This window comes from Pseudorasbora parva, chromosome 12, assembly GCF_024679245.1.
Source record: "Pseudorasbora parva isolate DD20220531a chromosome 12, ASM2467924v1, whole genome shotgun sequence".
Taxonomy (NCBI): domain Eukaryota; kingdom Metazoa; phylum Chordata; class Actinopteri; order Cypriniformes; family Gobionidae; genus Pseudorasbora; species Pseudorasbora parva.
In genome coordinates this window covers 40,768,384-40,787,539 of record NC_090183.1, presented here as the reverse complement: position 1 = coordinate 40,787,539, position 19,156 = coordinate 40,768,384, and the positions used below count along the sequence as shown (strand labels likewise).

Genomic DNA, 19,156 nt, shown 5'->3' with positions numbered 1-19,156 from the left:
GATCAAAAGGTTCATGGTGTTTATTTATTGCTATAATGTATATTATTTTAGAAAATCATCCAAATCACCAGTTATAAAATCCTTAGTGAGAGGCGACACAGAGTGAACATTCATGGGTCATAGTTATGAAAAGCCAGTACAGAGACTTCAGCTCTGTGGGTAACATTCATTTGAACCACGCTCAAAACATTATTGGTAATAGTAAGCCCTTATTTATTGATTTCAACAACAAAAAAAGGAAGATTTAGAAAAACTGGTAACACTATAATAAGGCTTCTTTTGTTAACTAACTAATAATGAACTGCACTTTTACAAAATGTGTTAATCTTTGTTAATTTTAACATTTACTAATACATTATTAAAAATCAAAAGTTGTATTTGTTACATTAGTTACTGCTCTGTGAAGTGGGAGCTAACATGAACAGCTGTATTTAACAAATTCATTTGTACAGTTATTGCTCTTGGTTAGTTCATGTTATTTAATACATTTATGTTAACAAATGAAACCTTATTGTAACGCGTTACCAAAAATAAAATAAAAAAATCATTAAAGTTCACAAAATTGTCATCATCTGCTCACACTCATGTCATTCCAAAAGTTATCATTGGCTCACAATGGGACCTATTTTACCGATCTGAGCGCATTCGGACACACCCTAAGTGCTTGGCGCAGGTGTAGGGGCGTGTCCGAACCTACTTTTGTTAGTTTAACAACAGAAAAAAAAAAGATCTAAAAGGATTGTACCGATTCTCTTAATGAGTCATGGGTGTGTTTTGGCTGTAACGTGCAATAAACCAATCAGAGTCTCATCTCCCATTCCCTTTTAAAGCCAGTTGCGCTCGCACCATGGCGGATTCGCTATTTACGTGGTGGAATTTGCGAGAGGAAAGACTAAATGCTTCTCCAGGGAGAAATCCTTTTATTTTTAATATTTAAAAATGCTTGTGCTTGCTTCCTGTGTGTGTAATAAAGCAGAGTGTACGCTCCTTGTGCACCCACCTATAGGCGATTATTACTAACACGCACTTTAAATAATAAAAAAAAATACTGCATCATTGACCAACAAAAATCTAGTTTAAATCAATGGCACAGTCATATTCAGTTGCCTCAAAATAGCAATGCGCCAACAATGCACCTGTACACACCTCGTTTTCAGACCAGCACACCCAAACAGCAAAAAATGTCAGCCCATGTCAGGCTGAAACTAGCAAAAAAATAAATAAATAAATTACGCATGATAGGGCCCTTTGTTGCATTTGCTGAAATCTCAATGTGTGGGAGCAACACAAGCGGATTTACAGTCAATAGGCATCAGTTTGGAACAGAAAACTGTTGTGCAACAGAACGTAGTGCATAGTGATATGAATGACTTTTGACGTACTGTGCCATCTTTTGGAGCTTGACATGACATGATGGTGAGTTAATGATGACAGTTTCCATTTTTGATTAAAGGTTAAGCCTTATGTATTGTTTATTGCTAGAATTAACTAGTTTAAACACCTGTCGATCCTGCTTTAGACATAGTAGGCACTTGTCTCTCTTCTTCCTAGTCTCTCTCTCTCACAGCTCTAGGTTCCACCATCTGAAAGGGGATGGTTGTCGAAGGACATTGGAACCGCAGTGAACTTCCCCCAGCAGTTTGTGGTATGGGGCAAAATCATCAATGAAGGTACAGTTGAGGCCTAGAGGCTCCAGAAGAGAACACATCTCTGTCTCCAGAGCACACCGCCCCTTCACCTGGGGCCCGAAAGGTTTTGGGATGCCCAGCTGGTCCCCCAACACGATCATGTTTACCTGAGGGTAAATACAGGTAATGCATTAAAAAAAAAAACACAAGTCGCTTATCAAGCCTGGTTTTATTATTGTGCATTATGTCTGGTAGAATAGGTTAATGATACTTCACATTGAGCTAGGAACAACTGTTTTCAACATTGATAATACCAAGAAATGTTTCTTGAGCAGCAAATCTATTATTAGATCAAATAAATTAAATCAAATATTAGAATGATTTCTAAGGGATCATGTGATACTGAAAACTGGAGTAATGCCTAAAAATTCTCTTTTGCATGTGAAATATTCTTAATCTAATCTAATTAATAATCTAAAATAAGAAAACCTGAAATAATATTTTACAATATTACTGTTCTTTCTCTGTTTTTGATCAAATAAAGGCAGCCATGGTGACCCTAACACCGTGTCCTAACCAGACACAATGCACCACATGATAAAAGGCATCATGGGTGTAAAAGCGCCCATCACTGTCAGAATGAGTGAGATGGCCAATCAAATCAAAGAAGGCGGGGCTTACTCTTAGTGTGAATAAAAATGTACCTAACCAAACAGTAATATCAAGTGAATCAAATTTTCTATTAAAGAAAAAGCAGGTGGTCAAACTGAATGGACTTTAAATAAGTTCTTGATAATGTGCTGTACCATGTCAGGGTAGTAAGCCACAGCCCTGGGGCTCGTTTTCTCCTCTTCTATCACTTTAAACAGGATGGGCAAATCGATGATGTCCTCATCGTCCAACCCCAGTTCTTTCTTCAGCACATCTCTGTTCCAGTCAATACAGTTCTGAGTGTAAGATTATATGATGCCATCATTATTATTTTCCATAGAAAAGACAGATATGCAACACTACTATATATGATAGATGGATGGATGGATGGATGGATGGATGGATGGATGGATGGATAGCTTGTGTAATTTGTGAATGTTGCTCATCTCACTGACCTGCACGTATCGGTTTTCAGCCTGTAGCTTTTTGTCACTCAGGATGTCATTAACAGAGATGGCCTCTGGCATACCTGTAAAAATGTTAGCTAGAATATGAACTTTGGTGAATAGTGAACAACTTTTTTTGAAATAGAAAATTTGTGAGCATTCACCTTCAAACATTTCAGCTTTTCCATGTCCTTTGAGTTGTACGCTTTTGAGAATTTTGTATCCGGCGTCAGGGCTGGCCAACAGCAACCGGAATTTCTGAACATTTAAAACATCACAACAGCTTGCATTGTTTTTCTTTTATTTGACTCTACAAATAGCATCCAGTTATCATGTCTGCAATTTTGTACATTTTTGCTTTGTTGGTAAAGTAGAGAAATGGTCTAAACTAAGTTACATACTTCATACTGCAAATATAAGAACAGTAGACTGGGTAAACCCAGCCTGATCTGCCGCCGATTTGATTTCGCTCTGCAGCTTAGTCTGGAAACCCGTACATTCATTTCTACTGCTTCTGTTACACTTTTGTGGGAACCAATCACAGACTAGCTTATCCACCTTGCGCGCTATTGGCGGGTTTAACATGATGACAGATGGAAAAGTGATGAGTCGTTGCTGGTTGATCACGGCAGACTATCCAATTGCATACAGTCATTTGAACTATGCCCGTTGATCACTCCTCTTGTGCAGTAGAAACTACAGAGCAGACTCCCCAGACCAATGTTCAATCTTAAATTGAGCTTGGTCTGCTGATAGCCAGGCAATAAGAACAGTACACTACTGGTCAAAAGTTTGGAATAATTAAACCAAAATAACAATTTCTCTTATGTTTACCCAAGCTGCTTTATTTGATCAAAACAGAAATTGTCCCTTTTGATCAATTTAATGCAACTTTACTGAATAAAGATATTAATTTAAATAAATCTTACAAGCCCCAAACTTTTGAAAGGTAGTATATCATGGTTTCCACTAAAATATTAAGCAGGATAATTTGATTATTTTAGCATATTAGAATGATTTCTGAATGATCATGTGACACTGAAGACTGGAGAAATAATTCAAAAAATTTGTCTTGACATCACAGGAATAAATGACACTTAAAAATGCATTACAATATCAGACAAAACTAATAATTATTTTGGATCAATAAAAGACTTATGTTAGTATGCCATTCCAAACCTATCCGCTTACCTTTCGGTCAGGGGCTGGGACGAAGGTCATGAACTCGTCCACATGACCCACAACCAGCCAATCAGAGTACAGCGCTATTGGCTCTTGAACCTTTTGTGCCCACAGGAAATCCTGGACGACTTGGGTCATGTTGCGGCCACCTGTTGCACTTAAAATTAAACACAAATATTCTCAATCATTGGTAATAGTTTGATTAATCAATCAACTTGTATATTGTTTATATGAAGTCAAGTAAATAATATCAGTGCTCCTATTTAGTTGAGGTTACTGTTAGAGGGTACAGTTGTGGTACTTACGTAGGAAACGCCACTCCAATGATAATCCTGCCAAGTGGGTAACTTTTCCCGTTCACTGTGACTGGTGGACTAACCTCCAGGTTACCAAAGGAGTCCAGACTGCTTACCTCCTCCTCCGAAACTTGCTGTGTCACATACCCGAAGTCTGGCCCCTGTGACGCAATGTTTGAGTGATTCTAAGCGTCTTTAGATTACAATGGCACCATCTTGATGCCATCACGCCATCAAATTCTTTTTTGAAAAAGTTGGGTTTGGAAAGACATGAGGGTGAAATCAATAAAATTCTCTTGAACTGTTCTCAGTTTCACTTACCAGAATGGAGTCGTAGGGAAAATCCTGAAGGTCTCCATCACGAGGAGAATCCAGTACAACAGGGAACTGATGATGGGGAGAGTCAATGTAGCCAAACTCAAGCTCATCCTGGAGAGGGAGAGGAGGGAGGGGGAGAGAGGGAGTCAGTAGCAATTACTCATATGACAGCCACCTGACATGTTTGTCTAGTTAGATTTATATACATCATCCATAAACTATTTTCAAAGTCATTTTTTGTAAGGTTTGTAAAGTCTCTTTCTGATTCTTATTCTATCAGAAAAATGTTTATTATTAAATTCATTTACATTTACATATTCACTGTGTTCCAAATGATTATGCAAGTAACATATCAGTACTGGTGTATTGCCCTTTTAATATAATTTGTTGGAATAAACCTTTCCTCAAATAAGCCTTTATCTGACCAGGCTCTTTCCTTTAAATGTTTTGATAACTGAATCGAGATTCTTGAACTTTCACAAAATATAAGTTGTTTTAATGCCTTTTGCAAGACAAGCACAAGCAGCTTTTCATCTTTAGAAAGATCTTTCTTCCTCCTCATATTGCATGAGAACTGTTACGTGCTTAATAATGTGGAACAACCTCCTTAAGTCGGGTTTCCCTTTACCCAAGACCTGGCAAACTACCTTAAGTTTTTTGTCATTACTTGCACACCCTCTAGTTGTTCCAAACCTGTTTGAGTTTCGTTCTTCCATTGAACACAAAAGATGATATTTTGAAGAATGCTGATAATCAGACAGTTAACTGTAGCCATTGACTTCTTTAATAGAGAAGAAGAAGAAGAAACAACACTATGAAAGTCGATGGGTGCCGTCAACTGTCTGCTTACCAAACATGTTTTTACATTAAAATCTTTAAAGATTTTAATTTTAAAAAATTTAAAGACATTTTACTGTTTAACAGAAGAAAAAAAACAGGTTTTGGAACCACTTGAGTGAGTAAATGATAAAAACAAACAAAAAGAATGCATTGTGGGTAAACTATACCTTTAACAAACCTGTCTGTGATTGATATTAGTTATCTAAAATAGATACAAGGACACAAACACTTTCTTTGAGAAACTGAAATATGTACTGAAATTTGTACTGAAATCCTACTGATATGTCACTTGGAACACAGTGTATGTAAGAAGTATCTTGGCTACATTTATTATAATAAATATTGAATATTAATTTATAAATAAATTAATACATTTGAACAGTATTCAATATCTATCTATCTAACAATATTTAATGTTTTCCCAATAATTTCACTGACCTGCATCCAGCGGTCACCTCGGTTCATGTACTCATGGCATATTTTCAGTTTGTAGCCACTCTTCTCTACCAGGTTCCTTATGCTCTTAAGGAATGAGTAGTTATCATTTGTGCTGGCAAAAAAATAAAAATAATGTTATATATATATATATATATATATATATATATATATATATATATATATATATATATATATATATATATATATATATATATATATATATATATGCGTTGGTCTATGTGGTTTACAGGGACTCTCCATAGGCGTAATGGTTTTTATACTGTAAAAACCGTATTTTCTATCCCCCTACACTGCCCCTGCCCCTAAACCTACCCATCACAGGAAACATTCAGCATTTTTAATTTCTCAAAAAAACATAATTTAGTATGTTTTTAAAGCTATTTGATATATGAGGACACTTGAAATGTCCTCATAAACCACATTTATAGTGTAATACCAGTGTAATACCCATGTAGTTATAAAAATGTGTCCTCATAAAACACACACACACACACCAAATAGTCAACCATCTCGAAGGCTTATGAAGACTGATGAAAGACTGAGTTGCAAGACATTTTTTAGAAATGTATATTTCTGTATATGCCATTGTAAAATTGCATTATTCGTTATATTATTTATAAAGGGTTAAAAAAGAAGGTGTTGAATTGTGCCACTCTCACCTGCACACATACACCTCCACAGGTTTGAGTGTGTTAGGGGTCATGATCCAGGGCGAAACACGAAAGATGACTTTATCTGTGAAGATCGGTGTTTCTGGCATATCCTTTTAAGAAAACACAATTTTAAAAAGTGATAAGATAATTGTATAACCCAAATGGAATTGTATTGAAGACAACAGTGTTACTTTTATTGCAAGACTGGAATGGTTACTGCGGTAAGCAGATAAACATAAAAGCACCAAGAACAGAAGGTTATGGTTGGCTGTCCTACAGGTTGCATTAAAGGGATAGTTCACCCAAAAATTGAAAAAATTGAAGAATGTTTGTAACAAAGCAAATAGAGCAACCATTGAATACCATAGTATTTTTTCCTACTATGGTAGTAAATGGTTGTTACAAACATTCTTCAAAATATCTTCTTTTGTGTTCAACAGAACATAGAAACTCGTACAGGTCTGGAACAACTTGAGGGTGAGTAAAGGATGACAGAATTTACATTTTTGGGTGAACTATCCCTTTAAGGACCAGACAGTGTTCTCTTCTCTCTCTCTCACGCACCTTGCCACACGGCTCCAGTAGACTGAGGTTGATGCTGATGAGCCCATCAAAGTCTTTATCAGGGAAGCGAAGGCCTTCTACATAGAACACCAGTTCGGTCTTTCCTCCTAAATAGGGCACTTCCTTTGTCAGCTTGTCTTTTCCCACCACCATGAGATAATCTTTCAGGAACAACTTCAGGAGTTTGTGCTCTGGTACAAGAAGGAGGAGCCATTCAGTAAAGCATCGATGTTCCTTTATAATCCATTTGGGTTTTGCTTTATCAATTTTACATTATATTTATATATAGACTGTTGACAATTTCCACCTCCTTATGTACATGCAGGTGAAGCAAATTCTCCCAATGGTTTTCATGCACTATAAATTTTCACAATATGCAATATGTTTAATTATTAGACATATAAAACCTAATTGTCAATGATTTACTTTCTGGTACTTTTTATAATTTATCCTCATTTCCTTAACCTGTGCGCAGTTTTCTACATTGAACACAAGCACACATCATTTAAAGCTTTAGAAAGAGTGAAAAATTGTATCTCACTATGTATCCATCCATCTAAATTATATTTGTGTGTGTGTGTGTGTGTGTGTGTGTGTGTGTGTGTGTGTGTGTGTGTGTGTGTGTGTAAACTTTGTATATTCTACAATATAACTTTGTATATCTACACACACACACATCATGCATAAAATATGTCCTAATATTATGTTAGTCCCCTTTTGCTGCAAGAACAGCCCTGACGCATCGAGGCATGGACTCCACTAGACCCCTGAAGGTGTGCTGTTGTATCTGGCTAGATAATAGCAGCAGATCCTTTAAGTCCTGTAAGTTGCAAGGTGGGGCCTCTATGGATCGGACTTGTTTGTTCAGCACATCCCATAGATGCTCGATTGGATTGAGATCTGAGGAATTTGGAGCCCAAACTCATTGTTGTGCTTCTCAAACCACTCCTGAACCATTTTTTGCTGTTATCCTGCTGAAAGAAGGCTTGTCTTCTTCCCATGTGTTCCCCAGGTAAGCAACGCACACGCACCCGGCCATCCACATGATCTAAATGAAAACATGATTCATCAGACCAGGCCACTCTGTGGTCCAGTTGTGATGCTCACATGGGCACGGTTGCCGTTTCCGGTGGTGGACAGGAGTCAGCATGGGCACCCTCACTGATCTGTGGCTCTGCAGCCCCATACACAACAAACTGCGATGCACTGTGTATTCTGACACCTTTCTATCAGAACCAGCATTAACTTCTTGAATAATTTGAGCTGCAGTAGCTTGTCTATTCGATTGGACCACACAGGCCAGCCTTCGCGTTTCACGTGCATCAATGAGCCATGACCCTGTCGCCGGTTCAACACTGTTCCTTCCTTGGACCACTTTTGATAGATACTGACCACTGCAGACCGTGAACACCCCACAAGAACCGCAGTTTTGGAGATGCTTTGACCCAGTCGTCTAGCCTTCATAACTTTGCCCTTGTCAAACTCGCTCAAATCCTTGCGCTTGCCAATTTTTCCTGCTTCTATCAACTTTGAGGACAAAATGTTCACTTGCTGACTAATATATCCCACCCACTAACAAGTGCCGTGATGAAGAGATAATCATTGTTAATCACTTCACCCAGTGGTCTTAATGTTATGCCTGATCGGTGTATATACACACATAAATATATATTTCCTGAAACATGTATTCATCTTAACAGACTTAAAAAGTTTGGTGTAGACTATCCATTTAAAACATTATTACTAAAACATAATAAACATTAATAAAACTAGGGACCTACTGCACCACATCTGCATGACAGCTGACGTAAAATAAAAGATTGGCCTGGGACATCCCTGATTAAAATATGATCGTATTATATTACAGGTGTGTGTGTTTACTCACTCCACACGTTGTCTTTTTGTGCATTTGTCCGAGGTCTAAAGACTCTCACGCTCTCTGAAGTGGTCTGCGAGATGTACATGCTCAGTTTATAGCCTTCAGGAAGTTGAGACGGCCCGTTGGTGCGCAAGATCATCTTGGACATGTCCTTCAAATCTGCCATTAAAAAAAATTAAAAAACAAATTTTATTATAACAACTCTCTCTTACTTTACAAAGCATGGCATTTGAAGAGTAAAGCCCAATGTTAACTAATCTAAATGGCTCAATATTCACAGAAAAATACAACTTCTGGGTGAAAATGTGCACCCAATTCATATTTATAGATATTTTTAGCACTTAATAGTTTGATTTAATTGAACGGTTTAAAGTTTTCACTGAACTTGCCATGCATAAATGATTAATAATAAAGAATCATTTTGCTACACTGTTTAAACATGGGTTTGGTACAAAGTCTATTTACACAAAACAAATATCTGTGGCAAGCCTTAAATCCCTCCCATACATCACACCTGACCTGGCCACACTCACCCGAGACTTTACTGATCTCATCATTCTCACTGTCCGGTTTCTTCTTGTATGAGGTCTCAGAGTCACAGTTGACCAGAACAATTGCACCGTGGCCATTAGGACCCCATTTCCAGGATGCCTAGACCCAAAACCCAGTACTATTACACATGATTTAAAAAAACAAATCTTGAATATCTACAATAGCATGCTGTTGGAACATTAACCCCTGGCTTTACAGACAAAAAAAAGCATTTTAGAGCCGTTTTAAATGAAAGCAGTGATATAAAATATTGAACTAAGGCCTAATCCTGGCTTAATCTAAGCCCTGTTTGTGAAACCAGGCCAAAAGATTTTTCTATAAAGTTAAGGTTCACACAACATTGGACCCAATTTACTGTATTGACAAAAAAAGAAAAAGTGTTTCACAAAAGATGAAAATGATTTTCATTTTTGGATGAACTATCATTATGTGACTAATTAATTTCATCAGCCTTTCCAGCCCCATCCCCAAGCCAAGAAACAACGAGGCAAAACAAATCTCCCAAATAATGATGATATTGAACAGATCGCAGGACTACCAGCAAACAAAGCTCACCTTGTTTGGATTGTTTTTCTCAACGACGCCATCTCGGTCGGCATCTACGTCCAGAGATATCTCTGTGCCAGAATAGAGACAATATGAGGCTTGCTCTTTCCTTCACAGTCCCACCAGCATCATGAGGCTGTTTATAGTTGCAGCACAGATACTGATACTATTCATAAACACATGCGTATGGCTTGCATGGTGAGACATACCGACAGCTGTTAGATGCAGCACGGCGTCCTCAAGTGTCTCCCTTTTCTCCCCATAGTACCTCACAGATAACTGGAACACAGACGATTCTTAGAAACATGCATGAGCTGGATCCTCATGACAATTATTGTGCAATTTTTGTGTGTCCCCCGCCCCTGCCCCCCAAAAGATTAAGTGATTCATTTCAGTACTGTAATGATTGGATTTTTAAAAAAAAATAAATTACTAAATATATCCCGATTTCAAATGAACAGTGCTAGACAGTGTTGTGAAAGTGACGTGAGATTGTCCATGCGTAAGCTGCGGTTTCCTGCGTAGACTAGTACCAGGGTAAACCACATCATGCTCATCAGATATGCTCTTTCCTGTCTGCACTTGTCGGTTTCTTTCAGTTTCAGTTCTGTTTGTTTTCTAAAGGACTATTATCTGCTTTAGTGCAATGGTTGGTCATATGTCGAGAAACATACCCAAAAGGAATCTGCCCACACATAAACCTCCCCATCACAGCCACCTTTTAAATATTTCTTATAATGTTTTCAGATACTAGAGCGTTGTATTTTTGGCTCAATTTCAAACATTTGTATTCCACATTTTTTATAAAACATTAAATCCATTCTGCAGAATTTCCCTCAAAATCAGTGCAGAGAACGTGGAAAAATTCCATGGATTCATGTGCTGAACTGTGCTCTTAAAGGGATAGCGGCCTGTTGGAAGCTAGATATTTTAGTTTATAAAGTTTTAAATATGGATATTTTTCTCACACAGACGCATTGCTTCGCATCAGATTGACTTTATTAACCCCGCTGAGCTTTGTGCAGTACTATTATGATCAATGGATGTGCTTTGGGTTTCAAAATCAAATCCTCTATTCACTCTCATTAAAAAGCTTGGAAGAGCCAGAACATAATTTCATATAACTCAGATTGTGTTCGTCTGAAAGAAGAATGTGGATGGCTTGGATGGTTTGAGGAGGAGTAAATCATGGGCTAATTTTCATTTTTAGGTGAACTATCCCTTTAATGCAAAATATTTTTTAGGTGATTAAATCTATGTACCTTGCTGTCAAATGCAGTCTCACTGACTGTGTCCATGGTGATGAGGAGGAAAGAGTTTGGGGTGAGGGGGTGTGGAAGGGTGTCCCCGTCCTTGGTTGGGGGCGTGACCTTGTAATGCACGTTTGGTGAGCATTTTATTGAGAAGAACCTGGACTGTGGTGGGGCACACCTGTAGAGAGCATAGAGAAATACAGACACACATTATTTCATTGTAGGATATACAAGGTTCACCTCTTCAGATAATCATGCGTTTTAAAGGTGCAGCAGGTGATTTCTGTGAATCATTGTTGAACACTGTTGATATCTGAAATCAATCCAAACAAACACACCCCTCTCTTAATTGCTACGCCCCCAAAATTCAGAAACATGCAATGCAAGAGTGGACATCTCTTTATCATAGCTGAAGTCATCATAAGCGGACACACCTTCTACTGCTCATTGGCTACAAGTGTGTTGTGGTGCTCCAGCGTTTTTTTCAAAGGGGTAATCTAGCACTCGGAAAGCGTTCCACCCATAGGGGCGGCCATTGCTAACCAAGCCATCACCTGCTGTTAGCATCCCATTGACTCCCATTCATTTTTGCGTCACTTTGACAGTGAATAACTTTACATCTGAGGCGTTTAAAGACTCCATTCGTCCATTGTTTATTTCTAAAGAAACACGACAATGCATAAAAGGCTCCATTACCTTGAATCTAACATTATCGCCCCGGAGAAGCTGTTTTCGTAAAAATAGGCTAACGATTGCATCAAAACAAACGCGACTCTGTCGCACAGTTGAGAAATTACCGTATAGACCTGAGGAGATGCTCAGAAGCAATCTTTTACTGTCTATGAGACAGTCGGGGGGACGTGGAGACATAAAGTCTGATAAAGTCAAGGAAGAAGAATGGGGAGAAGCCGATAGTGAGCCAAAAGCAACGGGACAAAACATTTAAACAACGTGATTCAGCTTTCACTTTTCACAACTACTAGAAGACCTACAGCTGTCAGACAGGATGCTTACGTCACATCTACGTCTTCAAACTCAGTCTGAGCCTGCGCAGTTCGCTCGGCCATCAGGAAGGGAGTGCTTCTAACTGACTTCACAATTCGCCGTTGAAGTTTATGGGATCGCTCAGTCCATTTCTTTTACTGTCTATGTTTTTTTTTTGTTAAATCGCTTTCTGCACATAAAAGGGTAAAAAAATAGGGATTGTATTGCATTTAAAGCCTAATTATTGCACCAGTTTAAGTATTTTTGTAGGCTGGCTAAAACCTGGAAACGAGTTGGCATTTCAGAGTTCCATCGTCCTGAAGTCAGTTGGTGTTTTGAATTGTTTTTTGGTTAAATGCTTGAATACAAGCTAAAGATATTTTCATGTTTAATACAATATAAAAAAAATCTTTTACTTGTCTTGTAAAAGGCGTTTGCTAACAAGTGGCTAAATGGGACAACAGAGGCATTCTGGGACATTAAGCATCCTCAGCGGAACAGGTAAACTCATCTCACTAATCCGCTTTCTCTCTTGCAAACCATTATTGCAAACTCCAGCATTCAGGAAAAAAATTGAACAAAGAAAGAGTTGTTAATGTTGATGGAGACACTGAAGTCATGTGACCATAGTGCGTTTCATTTCTAACCTACGGTTAGCTTTTGAATTCTGCTGATTGTATTTACTCTTCAAAATTGTGTTAATTTGTGAAGATTATCACAATGAACAAAACGTGTAAGAATGATAAGCCTTTACTTTTCACATACCTTATTTTCTGATATAATCCAAAAGCCAAATAGAAAAATCATATTGGGTTTTTGTCGAGGAAACCGGGGTGATGCGTTGCATTTAATTGTCAAGGACATATTGATCAAGAGTGACAGTAGAGGTATTTTTCATCCGACAAAGAAGTTCTCATTCAAGAATGCTGAAAACATATATATTACAGTTTCCACAAGAATCTAATCAGTACAACCGTTTTCAACCTTGACATGACGTTCAGTCAACTATGCTGTCCCTGCCTTAATTGGAATTTGTGCTCTGCGTTTCACCCATCCAAGTGCACACACACAGCAGTACGTTTTTGACACACACAGACACACACACCCGGAGCAGTGGAAAGCCTTTTTTTTTTTTGCTGCGGCACCCTGGGAAAAATTGGTGAATCAATTCCAGCTCAGTTGTAGGTAATGAGAGTGGAATTCACTCCTGAGACTCGAACCCATGACCTTCAGGTTACAAGTCCGACTCTTTAACCATTAGGCAGTACAACTGATAATAAGAAGAAATGTTTCTTGAGCAGCAAGTCAGCATATTAGAACAATTTCTGAAGGATCATGTGAGACTGGAGTAATGATGTTGAAAATTCAGCTTTCAGAATAAATTATAATTTTAAAATATATTCAAATAGAAAAGTTATTTTAAATTGTAAAAATATTTCACAATATTACATTTTTACTGTATTTTTGCTAGCTTGGTGAGCATCTTTCATAAACATTAAAAAACTTAATGTTGAATGGATGGTTAACATGACAGAAGTAAGATATGCTTTCCTCATATAAAGTCTAAACAATTTTACACACCCTTATTTTTCATTTATGTAGAGTTATCATACATGCTGTTTATATGACCTCATATTTATACTAGGTATTGTGATGTGGCGTGTCATACACCCAACCCCCAATGTGTCATAATTAGATAATGGAACAATATGGACTCAACTCATTTTAGAAGTCATCTTACGTTAGTCTTGATGATGTTGTTTGGGGTCGTCTTCTTATTTCGTTTAGTAAGGACTAATACAAAAAAGTAATACAGCCTTCTGAAAACCTAAAGAAAAGAGCTATTGGTAGTTTTGGGAAGCTATCAAAGACAACAGCCGACAGTGGCCGTTATAAACAGAAGTATTGAGACAGAGTTCAGTGATGAATTTAAATAATATGTCACAGCACAAACAAGTGCATTCATCCGCCTTTGGCACTGAACGGAGAAATTCTTCATTCAACAATCCCACCTAAATTCTCCCGGCATCTACACAGAACAGCAGATTAAAAAATATATATATATCTTCATAAAACTATATGACAAACTATTTCCAATATCTGCAAATATTACAACAGGCAGAATCTTTTTTTTCTTTTTTTTTTTTTTTTTGGAAACTCACTTCATTCCAGAATAATGTTGCCCATGTATTGTTTCATATTCCCATGTATATGAACAGAACAATAAAACTAAAGGATATTTTTATAACTGTAAAGCAAACTATTGTAATGCAAAATGCTATCATACTTATGTCTGTGCTATATTTCAATTGTTGCTATATGTATACATGTATCAGATGGACATTTTTGCCGACATTGTGTTTGGATCGACTGTTCTTATGTTTGGGTTCCCAGAGTCTGTAATCATGTGCCTGTCAAAATAATAATAGTCTTTTTGAAATGAATCCTTTTATTTTCTACTCAAACTCCTTAAATATGTTCCTTTGATCTAAACATAACTCAGACTGTAGTAAGCGTTAACCCTTTGCTTGATTTTTCAGAAATCTACATACTCAAATAGTAACGTTTCTGAGCCAGCTTTACCCTTATCATTAACATTGTTTAAAAATATATAAAAGAAATCAAGGAATGCACTTCTATAGTATGTAAACATACGTCTTGTAACATAATGTTGTGGGCTCAGTCACCATTCCCTTCTGCTGCAGGAAGCAAGATGCAGTGGAAGTCAACGGAGACTGCAGCTGCTCCACGGAAGAAACAAAGTCATAAAGGTTTGGAACAATGTAAATAGAAATGATGAAAGGTTTATAATTTTAGGGTGAACTGTCCCTTTAAATATTTCTTCCGAGCTATTAAAATAGACCGCTGTTTAATTCCCTTGGGCATTTAATTCGCGCTGTTATTGAACGCGTTCTGTGTTACTGTCCCCTTAAAATAAAACACCGTTCTAATACGAATCTATTCGCATAATGAAAATTAAATACTCCCACCTGTTTAAATTCACCGTCAGCTCCGTTCCGACCACGTATGTCGTCTTGGTCGCTTTCTCTGTGTCAATTGTAAGTGATCGGCTGGACACCATGATTTTTTTTAAAGATGCGTTTTTCCTTCAAAGTGACTTGAACAATTAAACTTTAACCCTTTATGTACTTGCCAGATGTCACCGTGCCCGAGAGCCTATTGGTTGAACAAAAGCAGGTGGATGTCTAGGAAACAGGAATACTTGAAACGCCTGGAAACGCCCACAAAATAAATCTGTGTGCAGAACAAGCTGCTCACCGCTAGAGGGCGCTGTTAACACCAGCGCGAAAGAACTCAATCGACCCAGTAGTATTGCACCCTGTTGCCTCAGGATAACAAACCCTGTTTCTTCAATTTGCAAGTACATGATGCAAATACTTCGAAACAAAACAATTAAAAGCAATTTCATGTTGATTTTAATACCCTTTTCTTTCAAGGCGAACCATGTGGAGGCCGCACTAACTGCCTTCACAAAAGCCATTATTTTTCACCCAAAATATAATTCTTAAAAACTTAATTTTATTACATTAGATTCAAATACATGATTTATTTACTATGGGGAACTACTTTCATTGGTGTCTTGTAAGGAATACTGTCAATTTAGAGCGGAGTTAACCTAATGAAAATAAACCACGTTTAAAAATGTAATAACTATCGCTTTTGATGGATTGATTACCCTTTGTATAACAAAATTTTTACCACATATACCATAGTTAAACTATGGTGAGTGTAGCAAAAACTATTTGACGGAAAAAAACAGTTTGTGGTAACAATGGGTTAACTATACAATAACCATGTTTTTTTTGTATTGTTTAATGGTTATTAAACAATACAAAAAACATGATTATTTTTTCGCAAAATAGCCAAAAAATTATTTATAATTAGCTTTAAAATTTTCATTGTTCCATTATCACACAATGCTTGCAAAATACATAACCTTAATAATATTTTCTCTTTTTGACTTTATTAATGAGTACACAGTTTAATGCAGAGATTTGTTAATCAAAAGTTTTTAAACACACACACAACTGGGGGTTACAGGATTACTTTTAAAACTTTCTTCAGACATAACCACTTCCATAGGCGACCAAAATGTCCATTGTTAAAGTACTTTTTCTGAACTCTTTAATAAAAAAAAAAAAGTGTTTAGAGTTCCCACCATAATCTTTATATAGGCCTATAACAATTGTAATAATACTCTTTCAACTGTGCAATATAGGCTTACTACTACTGTTCCTCAGTTCATGCAACAGTTGTGCAATTTGTTAAGAACACAATGAATTAAAACAACGGTATATACAGTATTATATTACCTACCTGTCTAGGATCACCTTAATTTCCGTACCAACGACATACACAATTTGCGTGGGTGAACCGATATCCAGTCGACAGGTTCGCTGATACATGTTTGTCACTTCTGACTTCGTTCTCTTTTGAAGCCTCTGCGGTAAACTGACTGTCTGTGTTTGCTCCTGGGACAAATCCATTGTTACAAACTTACACGTAGCAGGTCTCACTCTCAACAAGTAACCTGGTTCCCGGTTCCCCCCAAAATATAGGTGTATGATAGCGCAGGAGAGAAAAGACATGTACTCGCCTGTCCAAAAACTTGCTCAAAGCTATTGTAAAGCATTTTCCTAGAAAGACTTTTAAAGGAAATCCCACACGACAGTAAATGCCGTTCGTGATTGACGAGCCAAGAAGCAGCTTAGTAAAAATGTAGAAATTCTTTGTTCGTCGCTAGAGATCTTAGTCAGATATGCCTGTAAGATTTTAAATGCTGTGATGCTGATTTACTGCCAACATCAAACAGTATTATGCATGTGAATGCATAGGCCTACATGGTGCCTGTGTAATATTATGGTATTCAAAAGTATATATGCACCTCTCGCTATGAAAATCTGTGACCTGCTTGCAAGTATTAGATTCAGTATGTTAATACCTGCTCTAACTAGATTTAACAGAAGTTATTAAACTTATAACACTTTAATATTGACCTCACATAGTACGTTTTTTATAATACAAAAATTTGTGGAACATATCCTTTTTGTCTTTCAAATGTAAGTTTATTAAATTATTTTAAGACCAAATACAAATGATTTTATCAAAAAAAAATTGTGTCATGTAGCCTATTAATCATGCAGGTGTTTGTTAATGATTTCTTTGTTTTTTTATTGGATGATAGCCTATTGGATATCGCATAGCTATACCTTTACCAAGATACCATTTATGAGGCCTTTTAAAAACATGGTTAATTTTGGTTAAGGGTTATTTACAAATACCTATTTACATAAATAGCCTAAAATCTTATTTTTTTTATTGTTCTATTATCACACAATGCTAGCAAAAAACTTAATATACGCCTTTTTCCTATAATACTTTGTATTCTCGACATCACAGCCTACCACTTACTTAACTATGACTTACTTTGCCAAGATACCTTGTATGAGGCCTAATCTTTCGATTTTCTTTACTTCACCAAATATATCTCTAGCAACATGCTAAAGCATGCTATAGAAACATGTTAACAACGTGCTAAATCATGCTAGAAACTTGCTAGCAATGTGCTATAACTCATATTAGAAACGTTAACGATTAAATCTAGAAACGTGCTAAATCATGCTAAAACCGTAAGAATGTATTAAAACTTACTAGCAATGTGCCAAATCATAAATGTACATTTATTCAGCAGACGCTTTTATCCAAATAAAACAACAAGTGCCCGAAATACTTGGAAATACTAAGCTTTGGACTTTAGAAACATGTCAGTGATTTGTTAAATCTAGAATCGTTAAATATAATTTCATGGGTTTTATTTTTTTCAAATTCCAAATAATCGCGATGCTCACGTTTACAATCCAGCGTCATTATAGTAATCTATTGGTTACCGTTTTACAGAATCTATATGATACTTCAGTTCAATGTTTGAGTGGTAGCTCACCGTAACAAGCAGGACAGCATCGGTCGGGCACGCCTCCTCCAGCTCACGCCGACGAGCAAACGCTGGTCACATGTTGATCCTCGTCCTGCCTTTAATCCCATCACTTTTTCGTTTCCTCTTATTGCTTTCCTCCAACAAAACCTTTTCTTTCTTATTTGTCTGTGCTGCTTCGGACATGACTATATTATCCAACGAACAATAGTTGGGCTCGCACGTCCGAATTTAAGGAAGTTGGTGGAAGTGACGTATATGCCTTAAAGCAGTTGAATTTTGTAGTTCTTTTTGTTCTCGGGTGACTACCCGAAACCCGAAGTTTAAAAGTATGATTAAAAACAATACAGACCCAAGCTATGGCAGACGTGTCATTCAACCTATTGTAAGTCGATGTATCATCACAAGAGTCTTGAAAATATATTATGAAGGTTGAAAAGTTACCTAGTGCCGCTTTAAATGGACCATTCCCACCTGGTGGAATGACCTGCCGATCGTGCTGCCGAGTTTGTAGCACCTGACCAATAAAGACTACTTTTGCTAGTCAAAAAATGTTTTTGTTTGTGTAGCCTACTGTGCTTGATTAACTGAGATTTCTTACAGCTCTTGTAGGTTGTTGGCCTTATTGTTTGTTTCGTTGCTTCTACTGCTCTCCCCTTTTTTGTAAGTCGCTTTGGATAAAAGCGTCTGCTAAATGATTAATGTAAATGTAAATCATGTTAGGAACATAATCGTTTTAATTCATTTGACTTTGAGTAAAATCTTCAAACTTCAAGCGTTGAAGGCTTTGTCAAGTCTATGTCTAAGTTTGTGACCAAAATTTACTTAATTATTATTAAAATTTATATAACGTTATTTTAATTAAAGTAGCACTAGGTAACTTTTCAACCTTCATAATAATATATTTTCAAGACTCTTGTGATGATCCATCGACTTACAATAGGTTGAATAA

The 19,156-nt window shown here is 36.9% G+C and overlaps 1 protein-coding gene across 2 annotated transcripts; it reads right to left on the bottom strand.

Annotated features, from left to right (window-relative positions):
• Window positions 1-85: 85 nt before the first annotated feature.
• padi2 (peptidyl arginine deiminase, type II) lies at window positions 86-16,759 on the bottom strand. Of its 2 annotated transcripts, none has more exons than XM_067460306.1 (16): window positions 16,590-16,759; window positions 11,277-11,445; window positions 10,224-10,293; window positions 10,024-10,085; window positions 9,450-9,567; window positions 8,923-9,075; window positions 7,038-7,228; window positions 6,480-6,583; window positions 5,800-5,911; window positions 4,525-4,632; window positions 4,213-4,364; window positions 3,917-4,064; window positions 2,890-2,983; window positions 2,735-2,808; window positions 2,435-2,575; window positions 86-1,795 (listed from the first exon to the last, which is right to left on the bottom strand). In XM_067460306.1, exons 1-16 carry the CDS (start codon window positions 16,757-16,759, stop codon window positions 1,562-1,564), a joined length of 2,100 nt encoding a protein of 699 aa, XP_067316407.1. In that variant the 3' UTR covers window positions 86-1,561. The 2 variants fall into 2 exon arrangements, with proteins under 2 accessions (XP_067316407.1, XP_067316408.1); XM_067460307.1 differs by lacking the exon at window positions 16,590-16,759 and adding an exon at window positions 15,242-15,481 and having other exon boundaries at window positions 100-1,795.
• Between the last annotated feature and the right edge of the window lie 2,397 nt (window positions 16,760-19,156).

Coding starts and splice junctions, on each gene's coding strand:
- padi2 (XM_067460306.1), bottom strand. CDS start 16,759: ATGGATTTGTCCCAGGAGCAAACACAGACAGTCAGTTTACCGCAGAGG. Junction 10,294..11,276: donor AGACTGCATTTGACAGCAAG/GTACATAGATTT, acceptor TCTGTGTTCCAG/TTATCTGTGAGGTACTATGG. Junction 4,633..5,799: donor GAGGTGACCGCTGGATGCAG/GTCAGTGAAATT, acceptor CTCCCTCTCCAG/GATGAGCTTGAGTTTGGCTA.